At 42.8% G+C, this 16,558-nt stretch overlaps 1 protein-coding gene across 2 annotated transcripts in view; it reads left to right on the forward strand.

Moving 5' to 3' along the window:
* Positions 1 to 11,206: 11,206 nt before the first annotated feature.
* Positions 11,207 to 16,558, forward strand: part of LOC109886923 (disintegrin and metalloproteinase domain-containing protein 22-like) — a 35,013-nt gene continuing 29,661 nt past the window's right edge. For both annotated transcript variants that reach the window (XM_031836930.1, XM_031836924.1), the window contains exon 1: positions 11,207 to 11,293. In XM_031836930.1, the coding sequence (XP_031692790.1) occupies positions 11,234 to 11,293 (60 nt within the window). In that variant the 5' untranslated portion in view covers positions 11,207 to 11,233. The remainder of the gene's footprint in view (positions 11,294 to 16,558) is intronic.

Raw genomic sequence — 16,558 nt, forward strand, 5'->3', positions numbered from 1 at the left:
CGAGGGTACGATCTGCCTTCGGGGGTACGCTCTGCCGTCGAGGGTACGATCTGCCGTCTGGGGTACGCTCTGCCGTCTGGGGTACGCTCTGCCGTCGAGGGTACGATCTGCCGTCTGGGGTACGCTCTGCCGTCTGGGGGTACGTTCTGCCTTCGGGGGTACGCTCTGCCTCGGGGGTACGCTCTGCCGTCGGGGGTACGCTCTGCCGTCGGGGGTACGCTCTGCCGTCGGGTGTACGCTCTGCCGTCGGGGGTACGCCCTGCCGTCGGGGGTAAGCTCTGCCGTCTGGGGTACGCTCTGCCGTCGGAGGGTACGCTCTGCCGTCGGGGGGTACGCTCTGCCGTCTGGGGTACGCTCTGCCGTCGGGGGTACGCTCTGCCTTCGGGGGTACGCTCTGCCGTCGGGGGTACGCTCTGCCGTCGGGGGGTACGCTTCTACCGTCGGGGGTACGCTCTACCGTCGGGGGTACGCTCTGCCGTCAGGGGTACGCTCTGCCGTCGGGGGGTACGCTCTACCGTCGGGGGTACGCTCTGCCGTCGGGGGTACGCTCTGCCGTCGGGGGTACGCTCTGCCGTCAGGGGTACGCCAAATAAAAGTGTAATTCACATTTAAATAAAAACATGTCAAACAGTACATTTATATATTGCAGAGTTATGTGCATCCTTTTAAGCACACCCTTCTCATTAACCTGTGGTGAGTTATTCACCATTTTTTATTAACAAATAAGGTTTTATATGTAGATGGCTAAATAAAGACCAAAATTATTGATGATTATTATATTATTATTTGTGTCCAGGTCCTATAAGAGCTCTTTGTCACTTCCCACGAGCCGGGTTGTGACAAAAACTCACACTCATTCTTATGTTTAATAAATGTATTGTATAGTGTGAGTGTGGCAGGCTTACAATGATGGCAAAAGGGCTAGAGGGGGTATGTAGCTGGAGGTTCAATGTTTGAAGTGGTACGGGACTATAAAATGTTTGGGAACCACTGTTCTACACCATCCACCATGAGAGTCAGATAAAACTGTCCTTCTTGTAGTATTTTATGGTGAAACAAAATGAAAAAGCACATTGTGACAGTGAGACCACTGTGTTACTGTTTACAGACGCACATTGTGACAGTGAGACCACTGTGTTAGTGTTTACAGACGCACATTGTGACAGTGAGACCACTGTGTTACTGTTTACAGACGCACATTGTGACAGTGAGACCACTGTGTTACTGTTTACAGATGCACATTGTGACAGTGTGACCACTGTGTTACTGTTTACAGTAATCCACCATCCTGATCCTCCATCCTGATCACCCTCTCTCTCCTAGCCTGATCCACCATTCTGACTGTTGCGCTCTCATTGTGTGTAAGCTCGCGAGATCAGGATGGTGGATCAGACAATCTGTCTTCTGTCCTGGGTGATATTTAGTCTTCCGTGTGTGTGTGTGTGTGCGTGCGCATGTGTGTGTGTGTGTGTGTGTGTGCTGACCCATCTGCATTAGGCATACAGTCAGTGAACTCCCAATAAGGCTGTGACAGTCCCATCATAGCAGTCTGATATACAGAGCTATACGCTCAGAGATAGAGTGTGTGTGTGCGCGCACGCGCGCGCGCGTGTGTGTGTGTGTGTGTGTGTGTGTGCGTGCGTGTACGGTCTGGCAGAGACAGTTGGTGCTGAAGGTGAACTCTGTATGTGGAGCATCATCCCAGCCTGGATGTGAGGTGTGTGTGTGTGTGTGTGTGTGTGATGTTGACCCTCATTCCTATAGTATACACTTTGACCTGAGCAATCTCCTAAAAAGCTTCTGATAACGTTAATTGATGTCCGCTTCACAGTCGCATGTCAGCCTGCATGCACGCACACCCACCCTCACACACACACACACACACACACACACACACACACACACACACACACACACACCCCAGCCTAGTTTACAGGGACAAGGGGACCTTCACATATATGCTGGATGGGAAATTGTTTTGTGAGTGTTTAAGATGATTGCTGCCCGCAATGACACTACAGAGGACGTTTACCTATCCTTCCTGTGTGTGTGTGTGTGTGTGTTCGTGCGTGTAGTAACCCAGAGTTGCTGTTTTAGACATCCACCTTCTTGTTCACAGTAATACCATATTGTAGATAGTGGAGAATACACCCTACATCGTATATCAATATCCAGTCATTGCAGATTGCACCATTTTATGATCTATATTTGAACTGCCCGAACCAAGACAATATTACAGACTGTTTTCCTTGATGGAGAAAGGCCTAAAGGTGGTGGTTAAGGCTAGTGTTGGTTAGTAGTGTTGGTTAGAAGTGCTAGTTAGTCGTGTTGGTTAGTAGTGTTGGTTAATTGTTTTGGTTAATATTGTTAGTAGTGTTGGTTAATAGTGTTCGTTAATGACTGAAATTAATGACTTACATTTAATTTCGTGTCAAATCGCCAGTTGGTAACCCATCCCTTATGGGATTAATTGACACATAAACAAACATTACAATAATTTACTGTGGTAATTAAATGATAATACTTCTTCCGGTGTTCTCTGCATTATGCATCGCATAAAGAGTGAAAAAAGCAAGGTCAAAATCAATACATAATAGTAAATAAGGTTATCCAAACAATAATTACATCCCTAGAGCAGTAACATAATATACATACATACATTACACAACCTACAGGTGAAGTGGCTAGTTTACATACACTTAGGTTGGAGTCATTAAAAACTAGTTTACATACACTGAGGTTGGAGTCATTAAACTAGTTTACATACACTTAGGTTGGAGTCATTAAAACAAGTTTACATACACTTAGGTTGGAGTCATTAAAACTAGTTTACATACACTTAGGTTGGAGTCATTAAAACTAGTTTACATACACTTAGGTTGGAGTCATTAAAAACTAGTTTACATACACTTAGGTTGGAGTCATTAAAACTAGTTTACATACACTGAGGTTGGAGTCATTAAACTAGTTTACATACACTTAGGTTGGAGTCATTAAAACTAGTTTACATACACTTAGGTTGGAGTCATTAAAACTAGTTTACATACACTTAGGTTGGAGTCATTAAAACTAGTTTACATACACTTAGGTTGGAGTCATTAAAACTAGTTTACATACACTTAGGTTGGAGTCATTAAAACTAGTTTACATACACTTAGGTTGGAGTCATTAAAACTAGTTTACATACACTTAGGTTGGAGTCATTAAAACTAGTTTACATACACTGAGGTTGGAGTCATTAAAACTAGTTTACATACACTTAGGTTGGAGTCATTAAAACTAGTTTACATACACTTAGGTTGGAGTCATTAAAACTAGTTTACATACACTTAGGTTGGAGTCATTAAAACTAGTTTACATACACTTAGGTTGGAGTCATTAAAACTAGTTTACATACACTTAGGTTGGAGTCATTAAAACTAGTTTACATACACTTAGGTTGGAGTCATTAAAACTAGTTTACATACACTGAGGTTGGAGTCATTAAACTAGTTTACATACACTTAGGTTGGAGTCATTAAAACTAGTTTACATACACTTAGGTTGGAGTCATTAAAACTAGTTTACATACACTTAGGTTGGAGTCATTAAAACTAGTTTACATACACTTAGGTTGGAGTCATTAAAACTAGTTTACATACACTTAGGTTGGAGTCATTAAAACTAGTTTACATACACTTAGGTTGGAGTCATTAAAACTAGTTTACATACACTGAGGTTGGAGTCATTAAAACTAGTTTACATACACTTAGGTTGGAGTCATTAAAACTAGTTTACATACACTTAGGTTGGAGTCATTAAAACTAGTTTACATACACTGAGGTTGGAGTCATTAAAACTAGTTTACATACACTTAGGTTGGAGTCATTAAAACTAGTTTACATACACTTAGGTTGGAGTCATTAAAACTAGTTTACATACACTTAGGTTGGAGTCATTAAAACTAGTTTACATGCACTTAGGTTGGGGTCATTAAAACTAGTTTACATACACTTAGGTTGGAGTCATTAAAACTAGTTTACATACACTTAGGTTGGAGTCATTAAAACTAGTTTACATACACTTAGGTTGGAGTCATTAAAACTAGTTTACATACACTTAGGTTGGAGTCATTAAAACTAGTTTACATACACTTAGGTTGGAGTCATTAAAACTAGTTTACATACACTTAGGTTGGAGTCATTAAAACTAGTTTACATACACTGAGGTTGGAGTCATTAAAACTAGTTTACATACACTTAGGTTGGAGTCATTAAAACTAGTTTACATACACTTAGGTTGGAGTCATTAAAACTAGTTTACATGCACTTAGGTTGGGGTCATTAAAACTAGTTTACATACACTTAGGTTGGAGTCATTAAAACTAGTTTACATACACTTAGGTTGGAGTCATTAAAACTAGTTTACATACACTTAGGTTGGAGTCATTAAAACTAGTTTACATACACTTAGGTTGGAGTCATTAAAACTAGTTTACATACACTTAGGTTGGAGTCATTAAAATTAGTTTACATACACTTAGGTTGGAGTCATTAAAACTAGTTTACATCCACTTAGGTTGGAGTCATTAAAACTAGTTTACATACACTTAGGTTGGAGTCATTAAAACTAGTTTACATACACTTAGGTTGGAGTCATTAAAACTAGTTTACATACACTTAGGTTGGAGTCATTAAAACTAGTTTACATACACTGAGGTTGGAGTCATTAAAACTAGTTTACATACACTTAGGTTGGAGTCATTAAAACTAGTTTACATACACTTAGGTTGGAGTCATTAAAACTAGTTTACATACACTTAGGTTGGAGTCATTAAAACTAGTTTACATACACTTAGGTTGGAGTCATTAAAACTAGTTTACATGCACTTAGGTTGGGGTCATTAAAACTAGTTTACATACACTTAGGTTGGAGTCATTAAAACTAGTTTACATACACTTAGGTTGGAGTCATTAAAACTCGTTTTCAACCACTCCACAAATGTCTTGTTAACAAACTATAGTTTTGCCAAGTCGGTTAGGACATCTACTTTGTGCATGACACAAGTAATTGTTCCAACAATTGTTTAAAGACAGATTATTTCACCTATAATTCACTGTATCACAATTCCAGTGGGTCAGAAGTTTACATACACTAAGTTGACTGTGCCTTTAAACAGCTTAGAAAATTCCAGAAAATTATGTCATGGCTTTAGAAGCTTCTGATAGGCTAATTGACATAATTTGAGTCAATTGGAGGTGTACCTGTGGATGTATTTCAAGGCATACCTTCAAACTCATTGTCTCTTTGCTTGACATTATGGGAAAATCAAAAGAAATCAGCCAAGACCTCAGAAAAATAATTGTAGACCTCCACAAGTCTGGTTCATCCTTGGGAGCAATTTCCAAACACATGAAGGTACCACGTTCATCTGTACAAAAAATAGTACGCAAGTATAAACACCATGGCACCACACAGCGTCATACCGCTCAGGAAGGAGACGCATTCTGTCTCCTAGAGATTAACGTACTTTGGTGCGAAAAGTGCATATCAATCCCAGAACAACAGCAAAGGACCTTGTGAAGATGCTGAAGGAAACAGGTACAAAAGTATCTATATGCACAGTGAAATGAGTCCTATATCGACATAACCTGAAAGGCCGCTCAGCAAGGAAGAAGCCACTGCTCCAAAACTGCCATAAAAAAACAGACTACGGTTTGCAACTGCACATGGGGACAAAGATCGTACTTTTTGGAGAAATGTCCTCTGGTCTGATGAAACAAAAATAGAACTGTTTGGCCATCATGACCATCGTTATGTTTGGAGGAAAAAGGGGGAGGCTTGCAAGCCGAAGAACACCATCCCAACCGTGAAGCACGGGGGTGGCAGCATTATGTTGTGGGGGTGCTTTGCTGCAGGAGGGACTGGTGCACTTCACAAAATAGATGTCATCATGAGGTGGGAAAATTATGTGGATATATTGAAGCAACATCTCAAGACATCAGTCAGGAAGTTAAAGCTTGGTCGCAAATGGGTCTTCCAAATGTACAATTTATTTATTTACCTTTATTTAACCAGGTAGGCAAGTTGAGAACAAGTTCTCATTTACAATTGCGACCTGGCCAAGATAAAGCAAAGCAGTTCGACAGATAAAACGACACAGAGTTACACATGGAGTAAAAACAAACATACAGTCAATAATGCAGTATAAACAAGTCTATATACAATGTGAGCAAATGAGGTGAGAAGGGAGGTAAAGGCAAAAAAGGCCATGATGGCAAAGTAAATACAATATAGCAAGTAAAATACTGGAATGGTAGTTTTGCAATGGAAGAATGTGCAAAGTAGAAATAAAAAAATAATGGGGTGCAAAGGAGCAAAATAAATAAATAAATAAATTAAAATTAAATACAGTTGGGAAAGAGGTAGTTGTTTGGGCTAAATTATAGGTGGGCTATGTACAGGTGCAGTAATCTGTGAGCTGCTCTGACATTTGGTGCTTAAAGCTAGTGAGGGAGATAAGTGTTTCCAGTTTCAGAGATTTTTGTAGTTCGTTCCAGTCATTGGCAGCAGAGAACTGGAAGGAGAGGCGGCCAAAGAAAGAATTGGTTTTGGGGGTGACTAGAGAGATATACCTGCTGGAGCGTGTGCTACAGGTGGGAGATGCTATGGTGACCAGCGAGCTGAGATAAGGGGGGACTTTACCTAGCAGGGTCTTGTAGATGACATGGAGCCAGTGGGTTTGGCGACGAGTATGAAGCGAGGGCCAGCCAACGAGAGCGTACAGGTCGCAATGGTGGGTAGTATATGGGGCTTTGGTGATAAAACGGATTGCACTGTGATAGACTGCATCCAATTTGTTGAGTAGGGTATTGGAGGCTATTTTGTAAATGACATCGCCAAAGTCGAGGATTGGTAGGATGGTCAGTTTTACAAGGGTATGTTTGGCAGCATGAGTGAAGGATGCTTTGTTGCGAAATAGGAAGCAAATTCTAGATTTAACTTTGGATTGGAGATGTTTGATATGGGTCTGGAAGGAGAGTTTACAGTCTAACCAGACACCTAAGTATTTGTAGTTGTCCACGTATTCTAAGTCAGAGCCGTCCAGAGTAGTGATGTTGGACAGGCGGGTAGGTGCAGGTAGCGATCGGTTGAAGAGCATGCATTTAGTTTTACTTGTATTTAAGAGCAATTGGAGGCCACGGAAGGAGAGTTGTATGGCATTGAAGCTTGCCTGGAGGGTTGTTAACACAGTGTCCAAAGAAGGGCCGGAAGTATACAGAATGGTGTCGTCTGCGTAGAGGTGGATCAGGGACTCACCAGCAGCAAGAGCGACCTCATTGATGTATACAGAGAAGAGAGTCGGTCCAAGAATTGAACCCTGTGGCACCCCCATAGAGACTGCCAGAGGTCCGGACAGCAGACCCTCCGATTTGACACACTGAACTCTATCAGAGAAGTAGTTGGTGAACCAGGCGAGGCAATCATTTGAGAAACCAAGGCTGTCGAGTCTGCCGATGAGGATATGGTGATTGACAGAGTCGAAAGCCTTGGCCAGACAATGACCCCAAGCATACTTCCAAAGTTGGAGCAAAATGGCTTAAGGACAACAAAGTCAAGGTATTGGAGTGGCCATCACAAAGCCCTGACCTCAATCCCATAGAAAATGTGTGGGCAGAACTGAAATAGCGCGTGCGAGCAAGGAGGCCTACAAACCTGACTCAGTTCCACTAGTTCTTTCAGGAGGAATGGTTCAAAATTCACCCAACTTATTGTGGGAAGCTTGTGGAAGGCTACCCGACACGTTTGACCCAAGTTCAATCATTTAAAGGCAATGCTACCAAATACTAATTGAGTGTATATAAACATCTGACCCACTGGGAATGTGATGAAATGAATAAAAGCAAAATTGAAAGGCCGCTCTAACTGTTAGTTAGTAGTGTTGGTTAGTAGTGTTAGTTACTAGTGGTAGTGTTGGTTAGTAGTGTTGGTTAGTAGTGTTGGTTAGAAGTGTTGGTTAGTAGTGCTGGTTAGAAGTGCTGGTTACTAGTGTTAGTAGTGTTGGCTAGTAGTGTTACTAGTGTTAGTTACTAGTGGTAGTGTCGGTTTGTAGTGGTGGTTAGTCGTGTTGGTTAGAAGTGTTGGTTACTAGTGTTAGTTAGAAGTGTTGGTTACTAGTGTTAGTAGTGTTGGTTAGAAGTGTCGGTTACTAGTGTTAGTAGTGTTGGTTACTAGTGTTAGTAGTGTTGGTTACTAGTGTTAGTAGTTTTGGTTAGAAGTGTTGGTTAGAAGTGTTGGTTATTAGTGTTAGTAGTGTTGGTTAGAAGTGTTGGTTACTAGTGTTAGTAGTGTTGGTTAGAAGTGTTGGTTACTAGTGTTAGTAGTGTTGGTTAGTAGTGTTGGTTAGAAGTGCTGGTTACTAGTGTTAGTAGTGTTGGGTAGTAGTGTTGGTTAGAAGTGTTGGTTACTAGTGTTGGTTACTAGTGTTAGTAGTGTTGGTTAGTAGTGTTGGTTAGAAGTGTTTGTTAGTAGTGTTGGTTAGTAGTGTTGGTTAGAAGTGTTGGTTACTAGTGTTAGTAGTGTTGGTTAGAAGTGTTGTTTACTAGTGTTAGTAGTGTTGGTTAGTAGTGTTGGTTAGTAGTGTTAGTTAGAAGTGTTGGTTACTAGTGTTAGTAGTGTTGGTTAGAAGTGTTGGTTACTAGTGTTAGTAGTGTTGGGTAGTAGTGTTGGTTAGAAGTGTTGGTTACTAGTGTTGGTTACTAGTGTTAGTAGTGTTGGCTAGTAGTGTTACTAGTGTTAGTTACTAGTGGTAGTGTTGGTTTGTAGTGTTGGTTATAAGTGTTAGTAGTGTTGGTTACTAGTGTTAGTAGTGTTGGTTAGTAGTTGTGGTTAGTAGTGTTGGTTACTAGTGTTACTACTGTTGGTTAGTAGTGTTGGTTAGTAGTGTTAGTTACTAGTGGTAGTGTTGGTTAGAAGTGTTGGTTACTAGTGTTAGTAGTATTGGTTAGTAGTGTTGGTTAGTAGTGTTAGTTAGAAGTGTTGGTTACTAGTGTTAGTAGTGTTGGTTAGAAGTGTTGGTTACTAGGGTTAGTAGTGTTGGTTAGAAGTGTTGGTTACTAGTGTTAGTAGTGTTGGTTAGTAGTGTTGGTTAGAAGTGTTGGTTACTAGTGTTAGTAGTTTTGGTTAGAAGTGTTGGTTACTAGTGTTAGTAGTGCTGGTTAGAAGTGTTGGTTACTAGTGTTAGTAGTGTTGGTTAGTAATGTTAGTTAGAAGTGTTGGTTACTAGTGTTAGTAGTGTTGGTTAGAAGTGTTGGTTACTAGTGTTAGTAGTGTTGGGTAGTAGTGTTGGTTAGAAGTGTTGGTTACTAGTGTTAGTAATGTTGGTTAGAAGTGTTGGTTACTAGTGTTAGTAGTGTTGGTTAGTAATGTTGGCTAGTAGTGTTATTAGTGTTAGTTACTAGTGGTAGTGTTGGTTTGTAGTGTTGGTTATAAGTGTTAGTAGTGTTGGTTACTAGTGTTAGTAGTGTTGGTTAGTAGTTGTGGTTAGTAGTGTTGGTTACTAGTGTTACTACTGTTGGTTAGTAGTGTTGGTTAGTAGTGTTAGTTACTAGTGGTAGTGTTGGTTACTAGTGTTAGTAGTGTTGGTTTGTAGTGTTGGTTAGTAGTGTTGGTTAGAAGTGTTGGTTACTAGTGTTAGTAGTGTTGGTTAGAAGTGTTGGTTACTAGTGTTAGTAGTGTTGGTTACTAGTGGTAGTGTTGGTTACTAGTGTTAGTAGTGTTGGTTTGAAGTGTTGGTTTGAAGTGTTGGTTACTAGTGTTAGTAGTGTTGGTTAGTAGTGTTGGTTAGAAGTGTTGGTTACTAGTGTTAGTATTGTTGGCTAGTAGTGTTACTAGTGTTAGTTACTAGTGGTAGTGTCGGTTTGTAGTGTTGGTTAGAAGTGTTGGTTACTAGTGTTAGTAGTGTTGGTTAGAAGTGTCGGTTACTAGTGTTAGTAGTGTTGGTTAGTAGTGTTGGTTAGAAGTGTTGGTTACTAGTGTTAGTAGTGTTGGTTAGTAGTGTTGGTTAGTAGTGTTGGTTAGAAGTGTTGGTTACTAGTGTTAGTAGTGTTGGTTAGTAGTGTTGGTTAGAAGTGTTGGTTACTAGTGTTAGTAGTGTTGGTTAGTAGTGTTGGCTAGTAGTGTTACTAGTGTTAGTTACTAGTGGTAGTGTTGGTTACTAGTGGTAGTGTTGGTGTGTAGTGTTGGTGTAGTGTTGGTTAGAAGTCTTGGTTAGTCGTGTTAGTAGTGTTAGTTACTAGTCTTAGTCGTGTTGGTTAGTAGTGTTGGTTAGTAGCGTTAGTAGGGTTGGTTACTAGTGTTGGTTAGTAGTGTTTGTAATGTTAGTTATTAGTGTTGGTTAGTAGTGTTCTTTACTAGTGTAAGTAGTGTTGGTTACTAGTGTTAGTTATGGAGAGGAGGCTCATTTACAACAGACCTGCAGTGTTTTTATGTCCTGACATGTACCAGTATAAACATGTACCAGTATAAACCACCCATATACATGTACCAGTATAAACCACCCATAGACATGTGCCAGTATAAACCACCCATAGACATGTACCAGTATAAACCATCCATAGACAGGTACCAGTATAAACCATCCATAGACAGGTACCAGTATAAACCATCCATAGACAGGTACCAGTATAAACCATCCATAGACATGTACCAGTATAAACCACCCATAGACATGTACCAGTATAAACCACCCATAGACATGTACCAGTATAAACCATCCATAGACATGTACCAGTATAAACCACCCATAGCCATGTACCAGTATAAACCACCCATAGACATGTACCAGTATAAACCATCCATAGACAGGTACCAGTATAAACCATCCATAGACAGGTACCAGTATAAACCACCCATAGACATATACCAGTATAAACCATCCATAGACAGGTACCAGTATAAACCATCCATAGACAGGTACCAGTATAAACCACCCATAGACATTTACCAGTATAAACCATCCATAGACAGGTACCAGTATAAACCATCCATAGACATGTACCAGTATAAACCATCCATAGACATGTACCAGTATAAACCATCCATAGACACCTATCCCTCTTAGTGCCGTTACAGACACACACAGTCCTCATCAGTTACTGTCGAGAGGAGAGAGAGTGCTGGCATCCATCTTGTTTACATCTGCAATGGCTGGCGGTCATATTGATCTCTCTTTTTCTCTCTCTCTGTCAGTGGGATGTTCTTTGATGGGAATCACACCTACATGATCGAGCCTGGAGGAAAGGACCACATCAGCGTGAGTACCTCGGCTAAGCCTGGCCTTGGCCATCCATTCACACATGCGCACACACTCACGTACACACTCACACACACTGTGTAATAGTAGTCGTCTGGAATGAATGGGACTAGAAGCTCTTGCAGACCGGACCGTGAATGCAGATCACAAAGCAGACTACCCTTACGTTACACATCCCATAATTAACATTGACTTCAGAGTAGAGAGATTATCCACTAGGACAGAGCAGAGCTGACCAGCCAGTTAGTTCATGAGGAATAGAGAGTGATATTATTAAGCAATAAGGCACAAGTGGGTGTGATATATGGCCAATATACCACGACTAAGTGATGTTCTTAGGCACGATGCATCGCAGAGTACAGCCTGGATACAGCCCTTAGCTGTGTTATATTTGCCATATACCACAAACCCCCGAGGTGCCTTATTGCTATTATAAACTGGTTATCAATGTAATTACGGCAGGAAAAATACATGTTTTGTCATACCCGTGCAATACGGTCTGATATACCACGGCTGTCAGCCAATCAGCATTCAGGACTCTAACCACCCAGTTTATAATACAGTATATGTTTGTATTTATGAGGGAGAGCTGATGGTTTAAAGCAACATCTGTCGCCCTGAGAGAAAAGACCAAGCTCTGATTCTGATGTGTTGATGTGAGAGACACTTTATCTTCTGCGTCTGTGTTTAGGGTGGAGGTAATCAGGAAGGGAAGAAGGTATATTCGTTTGTGTGCAGTGTGTGTGCAGTGTTTCTCCTAGGATTATTTTCAGCCGTGGCGGCAAGGGTAGGGGGGATGAATTACTACTAGCGTTAGCGCAATGACATGCTAGCTGTTCCCATAGACATCCAGTCATTGAGCCAACAACTATCAATTTAAAAATGCATCTTGGCAGAAATATATAAATAAATAATGGTGTGTCTGTATGTGTGTGTGTGTGTGCGTGCATGTCGTGCGTGCGTGCGTGTGTGTGTGTGTGTGTGTGCGTGTGTGTGTGTCTGTATGTACAGTAGGGAAAAAAAGTATTTAGTCAGCCAACAATTGTGCAAGTTCTCCCACTTAAAAAGATGAGAGAGGCCTGTAATTTTCATCATAGGTACACTTTAACTATGACAGACAAATTTAGAATAAAAATCCAGAAAATCACATTGTAAGATTTTTTATGAATTTATTTGCAAATTATGGTGGAAAATAAGTATTTGGTCACCTACAAACAAGCAAGATTTCTGGCTCTCACAGACCTGTAACTTCTTCTTTAAGAGGCTCCTCTGTCCTCCACTCGTTACCTATATTAATGGCACCTGTTTGAACTTGTTATCAGTATAAAAGACACCTGTCCACAACCTCAAACAGTCACACTCCAAACTCCACTATGGCCAAGACCAAAGAGCTGTCAAAAGACACCAGAAACAAAATTGTAGACCTGCACCAGGCTGGGAAGACTGAATCTGCAATAGGTAAGCAGCTTGGTTTGAAGAAATCAACTGTGGGAACAATTATTAGGAAATGGAAGACATACAAGACCACTGATCATCTCCCTCGATCTGGGGCTCCACGCAAGATCTCACCCCGTGGGGTCAAAATGATCACAAGAACGGTGAGCAAAAATCACAGAACCACATGGGGGGACCTAGTGAATGACCTGCAGAGTGCTGGGACCAAAGTAACAAAGCCTACCATCAGTAACACACTACGCCACCAGGGACTCAAATCCTGCAGTGCCAGACGTGTCCCCCTGCTTAAGCCGGTACATGTCCAGGCCCGTCTGAAGTTTGCTAGAGAGCATTTGGATGATCCAGAAGAAGATTGGGAGAATGTCATATGGTCAGATGAAACCAAAATATAACTTTTTTGGTAAAAACTCAACTCGTCATGTTTGGAAGACAAAGAATGCTGAATTTCATCCAAAGAACACCATACCTACTGTGAAGCATGGGGGTGGAAACATCATGCTTTGGGGCTATTTTTCTGCAAAGGGACCGGGACGACTGATCCATGTAAAGGAAAGAATGAATGGGGCCATGTATCGTGAGATTTTGAGTGAAAACCTCCTTCCATCAGCAAGGGCATTGAAATATGAAACGTGGCTGGGTCTTTCAGCATGACAATGATCCCAAACACACCGCCCGGGCAATGAAGGAGTGGCTTTGTAAGAAGCATTTCAAGGTCCTGGAGTGGCCTAGCCAGTCTCCAGATCTCAACCCCATAGAAAATCTTTGGAGGGAGTTGAAAGTCCGTGTTGCCCAGCAACAGCCCCAAAACATCACTGCTCTAGAAGAGATCTGTATGGAGGAATCGGCCAAAATACCAGCAACAGTGTGTGAAATCCTTGTGAAGACTTACAGAAAACGTTTGACCTCTGTCATGGCCAACAAAGGGTATATAACAAAGTATTGAGATAAACTTTTGTTATTGACCAAATACTTATTTTCCACCATAATTTGCAAATAAATTCATAAAAAATCCTACAATGTGATTTTCTGGATTTTTTCCCCCTCATTTTGTCTGTCATAGTTGAAGTGTACCTATGATGAAAATTACAGGCCTCTCTCATCTTTTTAAGTGGGAGAACTTGCACAATTGGTGGCTGACTAAATACTTTTTTGCCCCACTGTATGAGTGTGTGTGTGCCTGTGTCTCTATTTGTGTGTGTGTGAGCGAGCACAAGTGCCCGTGCGGGTTTGTGTGTGTATGTTTTTCAGTCATATAGAGCCGCCTTCTTAAAATGCATATAATTCTGACAGGTTTACCACCTTATGGTGGAGAGAAGAGAAGAGGAGAGAGAGGAGAGAGAGAGGGGGGAGAGAGAGAGAAGGGAGAGAGGAGAGGAGAGGGGAGAGAGAGAGAGAGAGGGGAGAGAGAGGAGAGAGAGAGAGGAGAGCGTAAAATGAGGACGTGAAATGAGTCAGGGAGAAGGAGGGAAGAATAGAGAAAAAGGGAGAGAGGAATGGATAGAGACAGTGGGAGTGAGGGGGAGAGGATTGGACAGAGACAGTGGGAGTGAGGGAGAGAGGATTGGACAGAAACAGTGGGAGTGAGGGAGAAAAGAATGAACAGAGAGAGTGGGAATGAGGGAGAGGGGAATGGACATGAGACAGTGGGAGTGAGGGAGAGAGGAATGGACAGAGACAGTGGGAGTGAGGGAGAGAGGAATGGACAGAGACAGTGGGAGTGAGGGAGAGGAATAGACAGAGACAGTGGGAGTGAGGGAGAGGGAGAGAGGAATGGACAGAGACAGTGGGAGTGAGGGAGAGGAATAGACAGAGACAGTGGGAGTGAGGGAGAGGAATAGACAGACAATGGGAGAGAGGAAAGACAGAGACAGTGGGAATGAGGGAGAGGAATAGACAGAGACAGTGGGAGTGAGGGAGAATGAGGGGGTGAGAGAGAAACAGAAATGAACAACACTGGGAGCCTGTGGCTTTGTGGCATCTGTTTTAGCAGCCTCCTTCATCCTTCCTTCCCTCCCTATCTTCCTCTCCTTCTCTCCCTCTGTCATTCCTCTGTAGTCTTCCTGGAGGAACAGAATTATTGAAGCAAGGGAGTGAGTGGGAGAACGAGGGAAAATTGCACTCCAAGATCTCTTAACTCAGAAAATCTCTGCAGCGCTGTGTTCGACAAACACACACACACAGTGTGGCATCTATAAGTTGTTAGCCGTTAGCATCCTGGCTCCAGGAAAAGGCCATGCTGTGCTGCTGTCAAGACCAGTGTTGGCCGTCAGTTTCTGGGCTTAGAGCTGCTGATACGCCTGCCTTCTTGGGGCTACTCTCTCTCTCTCTCTCTCTGACAGTCTGCTTGGTGTGCAGTTCATTCTAAGAGGCTTGTCACACAGACACACAGATGCCTGCTGGAAAGATCAAGTAGTGGCCTCCCTGTCCTGCATGCCAAGTTTGATACTCACACATACTCACCCACAGACACACACACACAGCTGTACTTGCATCCTCTCTGCAGTGTTTTGTTTGTACACCCTCTGTCAGCAGACATTGTTTTAAAAGTTTTTTTTAGCATTCCCCATCACCCTGCTTCAGTGTGTGTGTGTGTGTGTGTGTGTGTGTGTTCTCAGATGATCTCAGGCAGTAGTGTTAGGTAAACAAACCCCACAGCTCTCTCTGTGTGCCTGTCTGTCAGCCAGTCTGTTTTAGAATAAAGTATTTACACAACTGTCAGTCAATGTAGTTTACAGAGCTCTTCACAAAAATAATGGTAGACCCACATCTAAAACCCAGACGTGTTCACACAAATAGCAAGCGAACAAACAGCTTCCAAGCTGGCACCTGGCTGATCCGGTGATATGATCCGGTTGGATGTGACTTGTGTGTGTGTGACTTGTGTGTGTGTGTGTGTGACGTGTGTGTGTGTGTGTGTGACTTGTGTGTGTGACGTGTGTGTGTGTGTGTGTGTGTGTGTGTGTGTGTGTGTGTGTGTGTGTGTGTGTGTGTGTGTGTGTGTGTGTGTGTGTGTGTGTGTGTGTGTGAGAGAGAGAGAGTGTCCTGTCTGCCATATGGCTAATCCATCTGCCCTCCTTCAGCCTGGACAGAACCACCAAGCCAGGCAGCCAAGAAGAGCCAGGCAGTAGGAAGGCAGCCAAGATGAACCAGGGAGCCAGGCAGAAGGAAGGCAGTCTAGAGGAGCCAGAACCAGGGAGCCAGGCCATAGGAAGGCAGCCAAGAGGAGCCAGGCAGTAGGAAGGCAGCCAAGAGGAGCCAGAACCAGGGAGCCAGGCAGCAGGAAGGGAGCCAAGAGATACCAGAAGCAGGGAGCCAGCCAGTGGGAAGGCAGTCTAGAGGAGCCAGAACCAGGGAGCCAAAAGTAACCAGAAGCAGGGAGCCAGCCAGTAGGAAGGCAGCCAAGAGGAACCAGGGAGCCAGGCAGAAGGAAGGGAGCCAAGAGGGACCAGAACCAGGGAGCCAAGAGGGACCAGAACCAGGGAGCCAGGCAGAAGGAAGGGAGCCAAGAGTAACCAGAAACAGGGAGCCAGGCAGCAGGAAGGGAGCCAAGAGGAACCAGAACCATGGAGCCAGGTAGCAGGAAGGGAGCCAAGAGGAACCAGAACCATGGAGCCAGGCAGCAGGAAGGGAGCCAAGAGGCTGACTAACATGGCTCTATGTGGGCAGGATGTTGGGACTGGGATTCTGGGATCGGTTCTCTGCAAGATGCTGCTGCTGTAGCAAAATCTGTGTGTTTGTGTGTGTGTGTGTGTGTAGGAGGGAGTTTATGCTGAGCTGTCTTTGTACAGAACACCATATGTCTGGGTTGTG

The sequence above is a fragment of the Oncorhynchus kisutch genome, linkage group LG2, assembly GCF_002021735.2.
Source record: "Oncorhynchus kisutch isolate 150728-3 linkage group LG2, Okis_V2, whole genome shotgun sequence".
NCBI classification, from domain to species: domain Eukaryota; kingdom Metazoa; phylum Chordata; class Actinopteri; order Salmoniformes; family Salmonidae; genus Oncorhynchus; species Oncorhynchus kisutch.